At 39.1% G+C, this 19,791-nt stretch overlaps 1 protein-coding gene across 2 annotated transcripts in view; it reads right to left on the reverse strand.

The window, feature by feature from the left end:
• Positions 1 to 235: 235 nt before the first annotated feature.
• Positions 236 to 19,791, reverse strand: part of ZFHX4 (zinc finger homeobox 4) — a 229,455-nt gene continuing 209,899 nt past the window's right edge. The window contains exons 6-11 of one of the 2 annotated variants that reach the window (XR_012220983.1): positions 13,060 to 13,199; positions 12,765 to 12,965; positions 12,211 to 12,328; positions 5,897 to 11,248; positions 3,399 to 5,228; positions 236 to 645 (exon numbers count right to left, since the gene is read on the reverse strand). Coding sequence is in view for 1 of the 2 variants with exons in the window: in XM_073550622.1 (XP_073406723.1) it covers positions 3,760 to 5,228; positions 5,897 to 11,248; positions 12,211 to 12,328; positions 12,765 to 12,965; positions 13,060 to 13,199 (7,280 nt within the window). In the remaining variant the exon portion in view is untranslated. Of the gene's footprint in view, positions 5,229 to 5,896; positions 11,249 to 12,210; positions 12,329 to 12,764; positions 12,966 to 13,059; positions 13,200 to 19,791 lie in introns of both variants that reach the window. The other variant, XM_073550622.1, reaches the window with a different exon arrangement.

Below are 19,791 nucleotides of genomic sequence, written 5' to 3' on the forward strand. Positions count from 1 at the left end.
AGGCAAATTAGGCAAACACTTGATCTATGGATGAATGGAGGTTTCTCATAATCATTTCCTCTAAGGAACCTCAATTTCATAGTAGATGGTGGTCAGGACTAGCCTAAACTGGGCTCCTGCTTCTCATAGGTACAATATGTTGATTGGCAGATTTCTTAAAGTAGCCAGACCGAAAAAAAAAAAAGAAAACCCATCTTGTAATGGCATAATAGCACAAATGAAATACTGTATGAAATAAATTAAGCAATATTTATTGGCATGTTCATAAGCAAAACAATGCATTTGAAAGCTTTTCTTCACAAAGGCAAAGGGTAAAGGGAATCTAAAATGCAACTTCATTTTCCTCTAAATTTCATTTTTTTATGAAAACAGTTTCAAAATACACTTGCAATATCTTTAGTGTCTAAAAAGACATTATATATGTTTCTACCGCTCGTATGGTGAGAGCCATTATTTATATTGTAAAAAATGTCATTAATAATGAAAGTCTTTATTATAGGTATCACACTTTTTTTCAACTTTACAAATTTTTTTTTTTCCTTTTTTAATTTTTTTTTTTAGGGTTGATAAATATAGAGTTTTTCCCCTTTATTTTGTTGTCTCCTTCATAAAAGCAAAAGACTCTTTGAAACGAGGAAACTCCACCTAAAACAGTAATACGAAAAAAATCAAACAAATGAAAAAACACTTTGTAAATATGCAGATACAGTTTTTAATGTATCACAATGAGCAACAAACATACTTGATGAACTATTTCCAGGAGAAGAAGTTCAAATACCATCTACAATAAACATCATTTCAACTATGACAACAGGTCTGTGACAAAATAAAAAAAAAAGTTTTCAAAACCATGTTATTTACCGTAATACGGTACATTTGAGACTTCAAACATTACAGTAACAAAAACTAATGAGACTACCCTCTATATATAAAACATCAATAACATTTTTGGTTTAGTTTATTTAAAGTTATAGCCTTACGGGCTCTTTATTAAAACCTCAGGGTGCATTTCCTATGTAACCCAGGCGTTGAGAGTACATGTTGTGTAGACAATGATTGCGCTGTAATAATCCCTTTGATATCCAGGAAAAACAATACTCATTCCCAACCTTTTGTAGGCTGTCCTTTTTTTTATTTTTTATTTATTTATCTATTTTTTTTCTTCTTTATGTCACCCTAACAACGTCCATCCAGTTAAAGTTTTTTTTTTTATTTTTTTTATTTTTTTTTTTTGGCTGCTGTGCAGTTGTAAAAGTTTATGTCGACTTACTGTCGAATCATCATTTGTAAAACAGTCCTTTGTTTTGTGAAAAGCGTTCTGTTCCATGCTAACACACTGTTGCACATCGTGTTAACTGCCAGTACAGATCGATCTCACAATGCTGCTGCTTAACATTCATGAAAAAGGCAAAAGCAATCTTCTGAAGCCTTTGGATTTAGGACATTAGCTCACTATAGCGGCAGGATTGCACCTTGGGAGGCCATGATGTCTCTTTACGAAACATGATAAAAAATACAAAAAAAAAAGTGTCTTCAGGATTAAAATAAAAATTGTTAAAATACAAAAAAAAAAAAGTTTTCCCCCAAATTAAGAACAATAAAAAGTTTGCATAAAAAAATGTACAGAACATTGTCGTGATCATTATTTAACAAAACCAAAAAACTGTACAATAATAAAATGTCAAATGAAATGTAAGTTGATTTGATCATTAAAACAGTTTTAAGCATGATTTTTGTTAAACTGTCAGACAGTTGCATTACATGCTTCTTGTTCATCTCAGATCAGAAATACCAAAAGCAATACATTTTTGCATTTCTTCATATTTATAATTTTTTTTTTTGTACCATGCACAGCCAACTACAAATATGTACAACAGCATATCTTTCTTTGTTCACGAGCCTTTTTTTTTCTTTTTTTTTTTTTCACTTTTCGTACAACCTTCTGTTACTTTGGAATGAATCATATTGTTTCACTATACCAAACACAAAAGTGATTCGTAAAGCACCCTTGACAGCTTTCACATTCTTTAAGTTCCACAGCAACAGAAAAAAAAAAAAAAATGAACAGCAAAGCATAGCAATTTATAAATTCAATTCACCGGTGTGGCAGAAGTTGAAAACTATGGCAAGCAAAACAAAAAAAAAAGTTAACACAGTAGCAGCAAATCTTGATAAGGATAATACTTTGTAATGCATATATGACAAACAAACAAAAAAAACAGTAAAAAAAAATGTAACAGAACAGCAAACACAAGTGCCCAGAATATTAACCAATGGGATGCTGAAAAGATGTGCCATAACAAATATAGCAGGCCCCTGCAGCACCTAACAGGTTAACGGAAATACATCAGTGCCTAGCCGCCATTATTGTAGCCTGTAGGCACCTAAGTAAAGTTCAGTTGTATGATCACTGGGCTATCCCCTTTTGCAAAATAATTTTAGTCTCCTTTTTAATTATTATTATTTTTAAAGCAGCTTCTTTGCTTTCGACAGAAGCAAATATAACATTTAATTTTTTTTTTTTTAAACTTTTTTCATTTTTTATTTTTTCTTTGTTCGACTTGTACTTAGGCGTTTGGTTTATGTTTTGACTCTTATTATTTTTTTTCTTTCAAGTAAATAGTACTACTTTATTTATGCACCAATTGTTCAATAGGTCTTTGGGTTGTTAGGAAGCAAACTTCTAACAAATGCCGACCAAACGTTTTGCTGCACTACACGAGACAATATGAACACTAACGACAAACAAAAAACATGGAAAAATAAACCGACTGAACAAAATAAAAAAAAAAATGAAGGAAAAAAAAATGAAAAAAAAAATATTTTAATTCATTTCACATGGTCTACAAAATTATAAGTGCACTAGTCCAGACAAAGCAAAGTACCTTGACATTAAAGCATGAAATTCACAAATGAAAAATGTCACGTAACCCTCTAAGGTCTATATCAAAGCCAGAATTATTACCTCTTTCAGAACAATAAGGATGAGATCAGAGGTAAAAAGGAAAAAGGTGAAATTGGCACAGAATATTAGTATATTCTACAAGAAAAGGGGGTGATATGGTTATAAATATAGCTTGTGGCATATACAGACTGCAATACACTGGGCATATACATCTTTTCACCTACCGATATCCCATCTGTGGTAAAACTGTACTATCCTGTAGGGTAAGCTCACATGAATTTTTGCCTGCTCACCACGGGTTACAAAGTCTATTGATACACTAAACACACCTAAAAAAATGTGTAAATGTGTTCTAATAAAGATTTAAAATTTTTGGAGGGGGGAAAAGTCACAGTTTTACCAGGCTTTTGCTGCTTTTTTTTTTTTTTTTTTTAAACAAATGAGAAATGTTATGTTCTGACCTGAGAATTTAAAGCTACTGAATCACACCTACCTAAAGTAAGAGAATTTCTCTTTGAAAATTCTGGATCATCCCCCCATACAGTACATGCTAGCATTTTGGAATTCAATCCAGCTGAGGTGCAATTTGCTTTTGGAGAGTTTTTGGCTTGAAACAAGTTCCAAAAGAACTTGGAGGATTTTTTTCCTTTATCCATACTTTAAGCATATATTACAAGCGCATTCAACCATCTGCAACAGTTCTGTCCATACTATACCGTCCTATATTGCCAGCATATCAATATGGGAAAACAATCCTGAGTCAATCATTTGGTACTGTAATTTTTGGGTTAGAGAAGCTTTGGAACTGCAATTAAAAAGTCTTGTTTTTTAAGCAAGGGATCCTGTCTTCACTCCTACACACTGAACATATCCACTCTGATGCTATTGAAATTACCATCTAGGCCAGAAGCAGGCTTAGCTTTGACTTCCAGAGGGTTATCTAAGTCTTCCAGCTTCTGGCTCAGCTCACTGTCAGACTCGTCTGAACAACTTTCTGTGGGTAGTGAGGTTTGAACCCCTGAGGTGCTGCACAAACTTGAGGTAACCGTTGAAGGCAAGGAGAGGGAGGGAGAAGAAGAAGGGGAAGAAGCAGCTTTCCTGGCAGACGCTTGAAAAAGAATATTTGGCCAGGACTTCATGGAGAAGCGAGAAAGATGTGAATAGGTGTTATTAGAAGAAGCTGCAGACTGCGAGGTAGATGTGGTGTTAGGACTAGGGGAGCAGACTGAGTGAGGTAATAATCTAACATGCTCTTTGGCATTTCTCATTGCTTGTTTGATTGTTTTCTCTTTGTGCAAGCTTGACTGGAGGTGTTGGCTAAGTGCTTCACTTCCACTAATAGCCACATCACAGGAAAGACACTGATGTTTGTTGACTGAAACTCGAAGCACTGTTTCTTGTGGGTCAAACAAGGCCTGACCGAAGTAACAGAAGGACTTTTGATGGTTTACTGCTGCTTCTTCATCAGTAAAGATCATCTGGCACTTTCTGCATATAAACTCATGCTTGACAAATGGAACAATGACATTGTCTGATAAGTCTGCATTTTTTGGATGTGTCTGGGGTTCTTCTTTTGTGCTTTCCGTGGTAGGACATTTTTCTTCCTTCTTTTCAGACTTTTCATTTGCTTTTTGCTGCTGCTGTTCACTTTCTACATTTGGCGAGTTGACATGGAGTGGCTTTTGTTCTTGCTGTTGCTTTTGTTGTTTTTGTAATGAATCCTGGAGGTTTTGCTGATACTGTTGGTATTGTTGTAACAGTGCACCAGGAGACAATCCAGCAATAGCTTGAGGCACTGCTGGACCATATGGAAAGAGGCTCTCCATCCCACAGATTGGAGGGAGATACCCACCTTGCATTGTTCCATGGAGCTGGGGTGTAAAATATGAAGCAAAACCAGGAATAAAATATGGCAAGAACTGTCCACCTATAAATGAAGCTGGATCATTTGAAACAGCATTTTGAAGGGCTTGCAGCTGAGCAGGGTCCATGGGCATTTCTCCTGTTTTTCCCAACATGGAAAGAGCAGATGAGATTTTTGCCTCTTTTTTAGCCTGTTTAATTTCAGATCTCGCAGTTTCTAATTCTTCCTTTACTTTTTTGAATTTTTGGCGCTTGTTTTTATCCAGATCTTTGTTTTGCTGTTCTGTCTGCTGTCCTGACAAAGAGGATGATGGGGATGGTTGTGGTAGTTGTGGAGTAGGATGAGGTGGAGGAGGAGTCTGCAGCAAAGATTTGGTGGGAGCACTGCTGAGGGACAGGGCAGGAGATGGAGTAGCTGAATTAGGGAACCCAAACATGCCTGCACCAGGAGATGTCAGAGCTGAAATCAAGAAAAATATAGTTGTTAATTTTTATGTAACAATTTTATCATCTTTAACGGCTAAAATGTTATCTAAAGAAATACGATACAATACACTTTATTGATCCCAAGGGAAATTGTAGTATCCCAACAGCTAACATGTTAAACGAGAAATGTTTTATATATATATATATATATATATATATATATATATATCATTTTCCATTTAAATATTCTGCCTAGTTTATTGCTTTAAGAGTTGTCTATCTTTGGGGACATACAGAATTTTTTGTGTTTTTTTACATGTTATTTTTGCAATGGGTTTTATTAAAAATTTTGCACCATTTGCTTTTTACAGTATTTTTGTTGCAAAGTCTGTTGATTGCTGTAGTGTGAGATAACTGAGAATCTATCAGTCAGCCAGCTATCACAGTCTGATGGGGGAGTTTGTAACACTTTTATCTATCTTTTTTCTGATCACTTCTCAGCTGATGCATGAGCAAAGACCACATCAAAGTTGAATACGTAGGAAAGCAATGAGTCTGTAAAAAACAAATGATGCAAACTTTTAAATGCAACTGAAGTGCTAAAAATATTTTAACCCCAAATACATGAATTTAAGCAAAAAAGAAATTAATGTTTCCAAAACTGAATGACTCCTTTAAATTATATCTATGATGTACAATTACCATTTGAACTCTGTGTAAACCCAGGCAATGGTGATGGGCTGTTCATCCCAGGAAGAAGAACTGGAGGAAGGCCAGGTAGCCCTTGGTAAGATGCTGTTAGATTGAGACCATGAAGAGAATTGTTCTCCATTATACTTGATGGCTGAACAGATAATCCCAAAGCATCTGAGGTCTTTTTTATACGATCCAGTTCTTGTTGTGCCATCAGTTGCCGCACAGTTGTAGGAGCCAAGTAATCCTTTTCACGGTCAAGCTGACTTCCTACAGTTTCTCTCACCTTGGTGATGTGTTGTTTTGAAAATATATGATCTCGAATGGACAGTCGTGCTGAATATTTCACTCCACAAAGAGAGCACTCTAGTTTTGTTCCATCTGGACCAGTTTGGTTAATCATGAATGGCTTTCCTATGTTTATTTTGAATTTCTTTTCTTTTGCCCGTGCATTTTGAAACCAAACTTGAACAACACGTTTGGGAAGACCAATCTCATTGCCCAACATTTCACATTCTTGCATTGTTGGAGTCCGATAATCACAAAAGCAAGCCTTAAGAAGCTTAAGTTGAACATTACTCATTTGAGTTCTAAATCTTTTATGACATGGTCGATCACTATTTTTGGTTTTAAATGGATTGTTACTACTAAATGAATTTGGCGAGCTGGGATCTGGATCAGCTATACTTGATGTTTCACTACGGTCAGCATTGTCCTCAAATTCATCAGTCATATATATGCTTTGGTCATGATCACTTTCTCTGTCCATATTATGTGATGTATTTGATAAAGAGAAGAAAATACTCTCATCACAGCTGTCTGCAATGGAAGCAGTTCCTGTTTTTGGCAAACTGTCATATATGTGCATTTTTGGCTCTTTGGGAGTTTTTACATCTTTAGTACTACCAGTGGTGCTTTCCCCATCATTGTTTCCCTCATCTCCTGTTGTAGCATCACTAATGGCTGTGTTAATTGATGATGTTTCATCAAAGTCATTTTTGCTTTGATCAAATCTTTCTGTCGCTGGAGCAGTTAAGTTTTCAATGTCCTCACTGCATTCTACCCTAAAAGATGATGGACTTAAAAGATTCTTTGGAGATGGCTCAGCAGCATTTTTGCTAACGGGTGTAGAAACAGTAGAGGGTAAATCATTTTCACTAAGTTGTTCATTCTTTGGAAGTTGGGGGTAATCAAAAAACATATATTTGTTTGGGCTTTCACCAAACTCATCCATTGCATTCAGAGGACTTGGTGGTAAACTATAACCAGATTGCTTTCCTTCATTCCAGTGCCGAGATCTTATATGACTTTCTAAGGCTGACTTTGCTTTAAATAGTGCACGGCAAAAAGGACATCTTTTATGGGACTGTGCAGGTCCTACAGCCCGAAATTGACCCTTTCTTTCTCTGGCTCTTGTGTTTTGAAACCAGACTTGCACCACTCTTTTTTTCAGGCCCACCTCTCTAGCAATATGATCAAGCATCTTTCTTGTTGGATTGGAATCTAGTAAATACTTCTCATATAGTATTTCTAGTTGCTCAGGAGTAATTGTAGTTCTTAATCGCTTATCCCGATGTTGGTCCTCACCACTAATGCCTCCCTCCTTCTCACTGCAGTTGTTATCATCTTTGTCATCTAGCTTTCTCTTCAAAGATGCAGAAACTGGTGTGGCTCCATGTGGTGCCCCATGTTGTTGGGGCAAGTGTGGCATGGAACCGCCAAGTAATTGTCCTGCCATGAGAGGGTTGTTTGGGTCAAAAATCATGTATGGCATATCTATTGGTCTTTCTAAAAATTGTGAATGAAGAAACTGGTTTTGGGCAGCTAGAAAATGCATGTGTTGGTGCTCTTGCCACAACTCAAGTGTTGGAAAAGCAACCGTGCACTGATCACATTGGTATTGTAGCAACTGAGGAGGTAGGCTGTTCTGCAGGGAAGTCATAGATATGGGTAATGGACTAGATGGAACAGGAGTGGTTTGGGATGCTGATGAAGGTCTTGCAATTTGCTGTCTTTGTTGGGTAACAGTTACTGTAGACTGTGTATCAGATGATGTTGAAGCTGAATTAGATTGTATTAATTTAGAGGCTAATGAGCTAGCAATAGCATCAATTTGCTTTGGTTTCTCTGGCTGTACATCAAGTTTTGGTGAAGTTTTACCAAGCTCTGGTCTGGGTGATGGATTTAAGGGGGTGCTTGAGCCAGATCCAGAACTTACTGTGGTTACTGTTGAAGCTTTAGATGTTTCAGCCTGGCTAATAGCATAGTATGTCTTTGGCATTATTTGATCTGTAGCATCCAAAGAATCTTCATTTTGACTGTCATCAAGAATATCATCATCTTCATCCTTATAACAAAGTTTTTTCTGATGAGTAATTAAGTCAAATATTCTAGGGAACACAACATTACATTTCTTACATTGATACTGCATGTTACTAGTACGAATGTAACGCTCATTAGTCAGTTCCCTCTTTTCACTGTCTTTAGTTTCTGCTTGATTCTCATACGTTTTTCTTGCCTTCTGACGTGCATTTTGGAACCAAACAACAATGACACGAGTGGCTAAATTGAGAACTGTAGAAAGTTGCTCAATTTCATCATCTTTTGGGTATGCATTAGTGTCAAAAAAGTCCTGTAACACTCTAAGTTGATAGTCAGTAAACCTAGTCCTTGATGATCGTTTGCTGAAACTTGAATCTGACCTGTGAATATCTATGGATGGTAATTGTGGCTCAATTCTTATATCATCCAGAACTGTTATTGGGGGATTACTGAAATTGTACGGTGAATCTTTATTTCTTTGACGCTCCTTAAATAAAGTATTACGAAACCAGTGTTTAATAACCTTCAATGAAAGCCCTGATTTCTCAGCCATCTCCTGAATCTGATCCTCATTTGGGGAATTGTTAATGTCAAAGTAGGCACGTAGTATTTTCAATTGGTCATCTGTAATTCTTGTACGTGGGCGTTTAAATTGGGAATGACGAAAGAAATTTGGATCTAAACCCAACTGTTGCTGACACATTTGTGTTAGATCTGCTGACAAAGCATCCATAGGTGAAAGTTGTAGTGCAAGTTGTGGTGGTAAAGCTGGATGCTGGACAGGTTGCATCATAATTGGAGGAAAGAGAGGAAGGTCTAAGGAGACTGGAAGTTGGACTTGAGGTGGAGCAGGAGGTGGTGGAGGAGGAGGTGGTGGTGGTGGTGGAGGTGGTGGAGGAGGTGGTGTTGGAGGTGGAGCTTGCAATGGAGTTGGTGTTGAACTTGGAATTTTTACCGGTACTGTAGGAGTAAGAGCTGGTGGGGGTTGTGTAGGTGGTGCAGATGAAGGAGGAGGTGGTGGAGGTGGTGGGGGTGGGGGAGTTTCTGGAGAAGATGGTGCAATAGGATAAAGCTTATCATATGCTTCTCTGTATTGACGGGCAAACTTTTCTAATTCCCCATATGGGAAAAACTGTCCATGAACATGTTCTTGGTGACTCTTTAAGATTAGAATATTTGAAAATAGCTTACTACATTCCCCACACTCTAATTTCTCATGGTTTTCATAATCCCCCAGTTTATGCTTCTTCTGAACTTTCTGCCTGTTTTCATTATATTGAATTATCAGCTCAAATCCAAAATTTTCAAGTAGAGCTTTTGCTGCATTTCCCCTAGCACCAGAAGCTATACGTGGTGGTGGAATAGTAGAATCTGAAGGCTTCTGCTTCTTGCCATCTTTGTCTTTGGGAGTGTCATTATCATTTGTAACTTCTGGCTTTGGTTTCTCTTTTTTTTCAAGCATATCTTCAGAATCCTTATAACATGATGTATCTTTTATTAATTGGCTTTCAATGTTTGCCACACTTTGTTCCTGTTTAAGTATCCTGTTGTGATGATGCTGTTTCTGTGATTGATGTTGTGACTGTACTTGATATTGTTGGGCTTGCTGTTGGGCTTGCTGCTGGAGAAGTTGTAGCTGAGTTTGCCCAACTTGATGTTGTGTTTGGATTTGCAGCTTTAAATCTTCAAGAAATGACCCGGCCATGCCAGGCATCCCAAATGCAGCAGAGGCAGGTAGTCCCAAATCTGGATTTAGGCTAAATTCTGTGCCAGGTATGTAAAAAGGAAAAAGAAACTGAGGCTGTTGGAACTGAAGAAGAGCTTCAGGAGTCATGGGAAAGTGAGGAAGAAATGCTGGGTTTAAGAACTGGGGTTGAAAGAAAGCAGCTTGTTGTTGCAATTCGTGCTGCAATTGCATTTGAAGCTGTGCTGGTGACTGGGGTGGGTGATGTGGAGGTTGGGTAGAAATAACCTCAGGAGCTTGCTTTTTGCTTGTTTCTTTGGCATCTATGTGGGTTTCTTTGTTGTTAACAGCTGGCAAACTCATAGAATCTAGCATCCCTTGGTTTGGGCTGCTAACATTCCCTGGTATATTACTCCCACTGGTATTGTTGCTATTGGGTTCTAGCTTGGCAGCCCTTGCCTTAGTTTGGTGAAGTACAGATCTCATGTGGATTTCCAATGTAGAACTTTGGCTGTAGGCAACATTACAAATGCTGCACTTATATGGTTTATTGTCAGTGCTGTTGTTGGTCTCTTGAGGAACTGGACTTGATGCTTCTTGTAAAACTTTTTTCAGCTTATGCAAATGAGACACTGAATTATAATGAACCAAAAGAATGTTCTTTTGTGTGAAGGACTCTTTACATACTGTACACTTATATGGTCGTGATGGATCTAAAAATTTTTCCATAGTAAAATTTGGCCCTTTTCTGAAAGGCAAAGTCCGCTTTGGTTCAGAGCCCAAGTCATCTGGAATGGAGCTACTGTCACTCCCAACTGGGCTTGCTTTCCCCTCATGGTCCATATCATATTCTCGCTCATTTTCCTGCTCTAGGGAGTGTTCATCTAGGGCTATACTTTCATTCTCAGCCCAGAGCTCCCCATTTACAGGTAGGGTAGCACACAGCTGCTGAAGTTCAGTCTCATTAAGCTCAGGGTGGCCCGTTTCCAAATGCTTTTTCAAAGCCAGGAATGTACGGAAACTGCGTTGGCAAAGACTGCACATGGTGGCAGCCCTAATAGCATGATACTGGGAATGTATCTGAAGCTTCTGCATAGTCTTAAAAGCCAAACTACAATGGGTACAACGGTATTTATAAACATGTCGGTCAGAAACAGAGAGCTGCTGTCTTTTTTGCGGATCATTCAATTGTTCCGTTAGTGAGTCACATGGTTTTGTATCTTTGCTGTTACTTTTATTCCATTCTGTGGTATCTAGCGAATCTTTGGACAGATTTTGCTCCTCTGTTTTAATTTCAATTCCAGCTTTCATATCATCTCCAGTTTGGATGTTCGTTTCTTCAGTTGAACGGTCACCTATTTGAGGCAGACATAAAATAAAAAAAGAATAAAATTAGCACTAATGTATTTGCTCTCATTTGTTTGTGCATAAAAGTTTTTTTATGTTACAGGATTTCTTTTTCGTGTGATCAGCAACTAAGAACACGCATGTAATACAATAAAATTAAGAGGCAAAATCTGCTGTACAAGCTCTTATGAGCCATGTTGTGTTAGCTATTAGAATAGGAAAAATGATACCACAGTTATCATTAGAAGACGTCTGGAGACCGATGGTCTGTAAAAATAATTAATCTTCCTGTTCTTCATAATGTTTATAGCTAAAGAATTTAATATTTTTTCTTAGTTTAGATTCTTCTCCCTCAAAATGTAGATATTTTCTGCTTCACTTTCAAATTTTTTTATTGAAACCATAAACTATGACATTATGGAACAAAACACAAAATACAATATTTAAAGAACTAATCCACCTAAATTTAGTTAATCTGAGCCTATCGTTTCAAAAAAGAAAGTCTGCTCTCTCAGTACATCAAAAATGGAGATGCACAGCACCCAGCAGACCATTTGTACCTCTTTGTTTTAACTAAAAGTTGAGGTCTGAGCACCTGAACCCCCACTGATCAAAATTTTTGACATGTCACTTTGATATGTGAAAAGTTGTTTTGTTGAATCTGATCCAGAAACACAGAATAAGCATTTGGTCAGAGGCTAAATTATTACTTTTTACACTTTGATTTCCTGCCATAGTCACACAACAAAGTTGAGCATGCATTTGTGTTGAGGTTGTGTATCAAAATGTGTTACTGTCCGTATCACTGAATTATGGGAGTAGGGGACTGGTAAAATTGAATAAATGTATATTACAGTCCTGAAACCCTTTAATGTTTTAAAGTGGAAAGTTATGATAACTTTCATTTCATTTTTCTTTTATTGTACTACATACTAGTAACATGTAGGGTAGAAATTACAATTTTACTCACCTGTCAACTTTCCTGACAACTCAGGGGTGACAGATGGCGGTATCTCAGGTTCTGACTTCTCAGGTGCAGCTTGTGGCAGCAGCATACTGTTTGGCATCATGACCTCTGGCACAGAAATCTAGAGAAAACAATAGACTCTAATAAGCAAAAAGCGACAATAGTAATAATTATTCTAAACATTACAAATCATTGCCTGGCTTGTTTCTCATTAGATAAGCATTGTCAGTATGTTCATTCACGCTCACCCTAAAATTATGGATGAACATCAATGTCCCATAGGAAATTTATTTCTTTATCAACCAAATAAGTCTTTGTTAACATGGGCGCTGCCCTCCATTCTGACACGGTTCCATTGTGCAAGAATATTGAAGTCTGTAACATTATTCTTCCTGTGAAAGGACACCAGAACCGCAAAAGATCCTACTGTATTATTAAGTCCATAGAATTGGTTTGAAAATGGAACCGTAGTATCCGCTTCGGCTGTTTTAAAAACAGCCATGGCGGTAATAATAGCAATCACATTTAAAGTATAATTTATATAAAATGCCACTTACTGTCATGAGTAGTTTTTCCACACAGTCTGGAGACACGCTGTGCAAATGAGTCAAATGCAACTGTAGATGCATTTTGTTACTGAGAACATCTTGGCAAAGTGGACAGGATATTACGGGTTGGACCGAATGCTGGGAGAGGATGTGCATCTGGATACGATTCGGGTCCTTGCTGCTGTAGTTGCAGTAGGGACACTGATAGCACTAAAAAAAAGGAAAAGAATAAATAAAATTGAACAAAATAGTTGCAAAATTGCTATTATAACTAATCAAAATATTATTTTGTTCAAATCTTTACCTGTTCTTGACAAATGCTATTTTCATCTGCAGTTTTCGTCTTCTTATTTGTACCATCCTCTTCTTTGCTTTGCCCTAGTTGCCGCTTTGCTGTTGTAAAATTCAAGACATGATCCTTGTCCGGAGATTGAGTCCTGGAACCTATAACAGTTTAGAAAACAGAAGAAATTAAATTATAAAATATATTTTTTCAGGGTTCTGTACATATAAAAATATGCACATGGTTTGTAGTGTGGCTAATGGTCGCATAGTCGATGGGAGGTATGTGTCACAGAGATGGCTCGTCTCTGTGATGAAACCCGGAGTATTTTCTCTAGTGCATGAAAGCACTAAGAGGTTTGTTTGTTGCACCTGTATCCAGGTTGCGGGTAGCCTTGAGAGATGGGCGGGTCTGGCTATCCACATACCTCACTTCTGTGTGTGGCTACAGCCTATATAATGGAGGCTGTTTGGCACATGGTCTGTGAGATGGGAGGAAGGCCTCCTGTGTGTGTGGCTGCAAACAGAGACTGAGTACTGGACATTACTCCAGCCTCTGTGCCCACAATTCTGGTGGAGCAGAGCTATGGACAGTTGTACATTGTTTTGCCTGATCTAAAGGCTGTTTACTTTCTGTTTTTGCTTCTGGGTTTATGAAGCAATAAAACCACATGAACTTTTAAAGGAACAAGCCTCTTGTTTTCCTCCCATCGCACCTGAGTGAGTACAACCCCTACAGGGTTTACAGTACGTGCCTAATAATATATCACAGAACTATGATACATATGGCAGAAAACAAGTACAATAAAAGCGACAAAAGGAGTAATCAACCACTACAGAGGGAGAAAGGAATCTGCACACAAGAGCTTATAGTGTACAAGAGAAGAAGGTGGTAAATGAGGGTATAAGCCTGATCATATATGAGTGACAGACTGGTACAAGACTTACAGGGAACAATGGAAGGAGGTGGTAACTTAGGGTAAAAGCCGCTCATGTGAGTGACAGACTGGTACAGAGGGAGAGAAGATCCTGCCCACAAGAGCTTATATTGTTCAATGGAAGGAGGTGGTAAGTGAGGGTATAAGCTGCTCATATATGAGTGACAGACTGGTGTAGAGCTCCCAAGGGATTATAGTATACAATGGAAGGAGGTGGTAAGTGAGGGTAAAAGTTGCTCATGTGAGTGACAGACCTGTACAGATGGAGTGAGGATCCTGCCCACAAGGGATTATATTGTGCAAGGGAAGGAGGCGGTAGGTGAAGGGAAAAGCTGCTTAAAGTAACAGACCAGTATAGAGGGAGACAGGTTCCTGTCCAAAGGGGATTAGACTCTACACAAGAAGGATGCGGTGGATGAGTGTAAAATCTGCTCAAGTATGAGCGGCAAATAGGTACAGAGGATCCTTCCCAAAAGTGTTTACAGACTGGGACAGAGTGAGAGTATCCTGCTCAATAAAGCTTACAATGAACAAGGGTTAGGAAGCGGTAGGCAAGGTTAAAAATGGGTGACAAACTAGTGTAGACAGAAAGAAGAACCTACGACATGTGCTTACACTTTACAAGGGAAGGAGGTGGTATGCCAAGGTAAAAGCTGCTTATATTTCAGTGACAGGCTGGTACAGAAGGAGAGAGGATGCTGTCTGTGGGGGCTTATGTGCTACAAAATGGGGAAGAAGGCAGTAGGTATGGGTAAAAGTAGCTCATATGGCAGTTTAGTGGTGCCAGTGTTTTTAGATGTTGCAGTATTTTCTGAACTGGCATATTTTCACTTTCCCTAAAGCTAAAAATTTCTGAAATATTAGTAGTTTTGTTTGTGTGGTTATGTCATGGAATTTCAGCCTGTTACCGGGAATATATTGGAAGTCACTTTTTATGTCTAGTAACCGTTAGTAGACTCAATAAACAGGTTTAAAAATGCACTCCTCTCCTTTGTTTGGATAACCCTAGGTTGCTTTGAAAGATTAATCAATAACAGCATTTCAGATGGAATTTCTAGATTCCCTCAAAAAAAAAAATGCTTCTCCTCAACATTTCCTCATCTGCTACTTTAATTCTTTTCCTGTCACATGTTGCAAAACAATAAAGTTTTGTTGTTTTAGCAAAGCCCCACAAAGCCGTCCTGCAAACGGGGGAAATATCCTCTTAATAACGACGCACTTACCTATGTAGAGGAATAACATTTTATCTCCATCTCTCTTTTCCTGTTGAATACTATCAGTCTGTGGGGCTGTAAACACTTGCATTGTGATTATCTGATCTCTTAAGACTGCAAACATTTTATTGTGCTATTTTGCAGCTTGACTATCGTTAATTTCAATATTATCATCTGAACAGTGAGTTTAATGGGATCCTGGAGCCGGCAGTATAATGTGGCTACAACTTGCATACATCAAAGAGAAGGCCTCAATTCTAATTTTCCTGTCTATCAGAAAATTCTTTCCAGCGTCAATTTGCCAGATAATCTCTTCTGCTAGGCTGGATATTACAAGAGCATTGGATAGGCATGTCACATACATCTTACAACAAATACAGAACCTCATTTGCCAGCCATTCCAATCTCATCACAGAGCGGCATCATCTGACCCTTTTTTTTTTCTTTTGTTTATTATGAGTATTTCTAATTTTAACTTTCAATTTTCACCATCTTCCACTCAATTTGCAACTAAATTATTTTCAGGATGAGGACACTATCGCTGGACAACTGGGTGAAAATGCATCTTGAAATGTACTGTTGCTAAGCCGTTGATTGCCATCAGCCCCTACATAAATATATAGGCCATTGGTAATCTGATTGTGCATGAAGATACAACTTGATTTTCTTCTTTCCGTAGAAGAGGCAACTAAATGGACAAGATGCTCTTGATTGCACAATAACCTATTTTTAATTTATAAATACGTTAGGAAAGGTTGAGGACAAGAGATTGTGCAGGCTTATTTCCAGGGATAAAGACAGAAGAAAGTGATTTAGAGAAAGGGCGGACAATTATTTGTCACAATTCAACCCGATTTTATTCTTTCATGCAAAAAAAAGCCAAATATCCAAGTACTCAGTAGAAGAGAAGGGGTCAGTGTAAGATGTGCACTGCCCTCTCATGCCCTACACTAGGCATAACACCATAATATGTACAGACTTCAGTGATCCTTTAACCTTTCATGACTCGGCCATTTTTTCATTATTTCAGCCATGACTTTTTTATATATATTTTTGCATCAACATAGCCACCCAAGGTTTTATTTTTTTATCATGTGTTGTGATGTTTGAATGACACCATTCACTTTCCCGTACAATGTACTGAAAAACAGGAAGAAAAACAAACATTCCGAGTGGGTTGAAATGGTGTCAATTCTGCCATTGTTTTTTGGGGGGTTATTTTTCTGGTTTTCATTGTGCAGAAAAAATGACCCAACATCCTGATTTGTCAGTTCAGTATAATTGCGGGGATTCCAGACATTGGTTTATATCGCGATTTTCTCAGGTCCATACCATTTTTATTTATTTTTTTGTCAATGGTCCGGTACTAGGGCCTGTTTTCTTCGAGTGGCTTTGCACTGATTTTGATTGATACCATTGTGGGGTATATATGAGGATTAGATTGCTTTTTATTATATTTATGAGGATGCTATAGTGATTAAAAAGTAACAATTCCTGCTTTAAATTTCTTTTTTTAATACATGGTTTTAATTTTAGATTTTCATAGCTCAGACTGTTGTGGAAATGGCGACATTAAATATGCTTTTCATGGATTTATTTTTTTTCACTTTTTTGTATTTGAATTGGAAACTCAAACCTGAAATCCTTGTATCAAATGTAATACATATACATGGAATAGTAAAGTATTGCAATATACAGAACTTTGTGGGTATACAAAGATGGTTGTGACGAGGGCTTTCTATAGCCTTCCAATTGGTATGACAACCCATCTGCATCTTGTGATTGCATTACTGGCATGGTAATAAAAGCCATTTAGGCCAGGTGTACACCACCATATATTTTCCGTCCAAATGGGATCCAACAAAACATCAGATCACACTTGGACCAATGTTATTCTATGGGGTTGTGCACATATCCGATTTTTTCCAAAGCAGGTCCAGGGAAAAAAAAATCAGATCATGCCTGAGTTTGATCCAATATTCAGATTGCACTCGGCCATGCAAGTCAATGCATGGAAATCATCGAACTGAACTTGACTTCCACGCATTGACACAATGGAGAAGATGGAGAAATTTTGTTCTCCATCTTCTCCTCATAGTCTGTTCCGATTCTTTCAACTGAGAAAATTGGATCACACTCTGATCAATCTCTGATCAGAGTTTGATCTGGGTTCATTAGCATAATCGGCATGATTCTGCTAGATGAGAGAATCTATGGTCATGTGACCCTAGCGTTGAATGGAGCTATCTATTATAAAGCGCAGAGTCTAAATGATTAAACAGTAGCGATCAGAGATATGCTCAGGTAGCTGCTTTTTAAGTGGTTGCTGTCTGATTCTAGTTGATACACCTGCATGGACATCCTCCACTTTAAAGGGAAGGTGCCGCAATTTTATATAATTTGCAAAAAAATAGTAAGTTACAAAACATGTTGTTTCAGCAAATGTTGTACTAACCAGGATTTATGGTTTGTTTGTAATAATGTTTTCATATAGCCACTGGGCGCTGACATCTTGATTTGCAGATCTGTGGAGGACTCACACAGTCTGCAAATATGGCCGTCCCTGGACATAGGAAACTGCGGTCGGCTTCCGACCGCACATTGCAGCCTCAGTAGCAGAGAACTGGGCACGCCCCTGTGGGCTGCACCATTCACTGCTGTAGGTGTGGCTGGGCGCCATTTTACTGTAGCCCAGTGCTGTCTGCTGAGCTCCACTTACCCTCTATCACAGGACCACTTGTGGCATAACAGGTCCTGTGTTGTGAGGAGAGGCTGAAGATATGGAGAAGGTGGTCAGCAGAGGAGAGAAGCGCTCACTGGAGCCAGAGGATGGAGAGTGGTGAGTGCGGGTGACTTTCATCTATGCTCCTCTATCCTGCTTACTCCAGGCTCAGCCCTGTGCTTCCTGCTCCAGCGTCCTCCTGCTCTGTCTCCGCCTCCTCACTCACAGCCCCAGTGATCTCCGGTAATCTGACACCTTTGCTTTTATGGCTGTCTGAGGAGGACAGTGACTTATACAGCCCATAGTCTTGTGTATAATTGGGGGGGGCTGGAAGTTTCACCAGTGTGGGCATATCTGTAATACTGTCTGCTGAGCCGTGTATCTAATCCTCTCCTGTGTGATACTGCCTGCTGAGCCGTGTATCTAATCCTCTCCTGTGTGATACTGCCTGCTGAGCCGTGTATCTAATCCTCTCCTGTGTGATACTGCCTGCTGAGCCGTGCATCTAATCCTCTTCTGTGTGATACTGCCTGCTGAGCCGTGCATCTAATCCTCTTCTGTGTGATACTGACTGCTGAGCCGTGCATCTAATCCTCTCCTGTGTGATACTGCCTGCTGAGCCGTGTATCTAATCCTCTCCTGTGTGATACTGCCTGCTGAGCCGTGCATCTAATCCTCTTCTGTGTGATACTGCCTGCTGAGCCGTGCATCTAATCCTCTTCTGTGTGATACTGACTGCTGAGCCGTGCATCTAATCCTCTCCTGTGTGATACTGACTGCTGAGCCGTGTATGTAATCCTATCCTGTGTGATACTGACTGCTGAGCCGTGTATCTAATCCTATCCTGTGTGATACTGTATTCTGAGCCAGGTATCTAATCCTCTCCTGTGTGATACTTTCTGCTGAGCTGTGTATCTAATCCTCTCCTGTGTGTTACTGTCTGCTGAGCCATGTATCTAATCCTCTCCTGTGTGATACTGACTGCTGAGCCGTGTATGTAATCCTATCCTGTGTGATACTGACTGCTGAGCCGTGTATCTAATCCTATCCTGTGTGATACTGTATTCTGAGCCGGGTATCTAATCCTCTCCTGTGTGATACTTTCTGCTGAGCCATGTATCTAATCCTCTCCTGTGTGATACTGTCTGCTGAGCTGTGTATCTAATCCTATCCTGTGTGATACTGTATTCTGAGCCGGGTATCTAATCCTCTCCTGTGTGATACTTTCTGCTGAGCCGTGTATCTAATTCTCTCCTGTGTGATACTGACTGCTGAGCTGTGTATCTAATCCTATCCTGTGTGATACTGCCTGCTGAGCCGTGTATCTAATCCTCTCCTGTGTGATGCTGACTGCTGAGCCGTGTATCTAATCCTCTCCTGTGTGATGCTGCCTGCTGAGCCGTGTATCTAATCCTATCCCGTGTGATACTGCTCTCCTGAAATACTCTGTGCTGCTGTCACCCTGCTCCCAGAATCCTTCCTACCTGCCATCCTCGGTGACCGAAGACCCCATTCCTCTCCTCAGATCCCATCCTGGCGATGTGTGAAACCGAGGGGACAGGGGCCTGATGTATGGTGGAAGGAGCAGGGCGACAGCACCACAGAGTATTTCAGGAGAGCAGTGTGCTGGTCTGTGGGGGGCGCCCTGTTCGGTGCCAGGGATTGTACAAAGAGCGCTGTGTTTTATTCACATGGATGGACCGTCTGCTTGTCTGCTCCACAGAAATCCAGGAAACATGTCTGCTGATTGATGGCCTGTTCTGATCCAGACTTTACATGCAAAGACAGTCAGTAACTTTGCAAGCCCCATCAAAATGGCTGCTCACTGTGTCTATAGATGTCATAGGTTTTTGTGCCAGATTTCAGTAGCTGCTCCCCCT

This window comes from Dendrobates tinctorius, unplaced genomic scaffold (genome assembly GCF_039654945.1).
Source record: "Dendrobates tinctorius isolate UK_male_01 unplaced genomic scaffold, ASM3965494v1 ptg000165l, whole genome shotgun sequence".
Taxonomy (NCBI): Eukaryota; Metazoa; Chordata; class Amphibia; order Anura; family Dendrobatidae; genus Dendrobates; species Dendrobates tinctorius.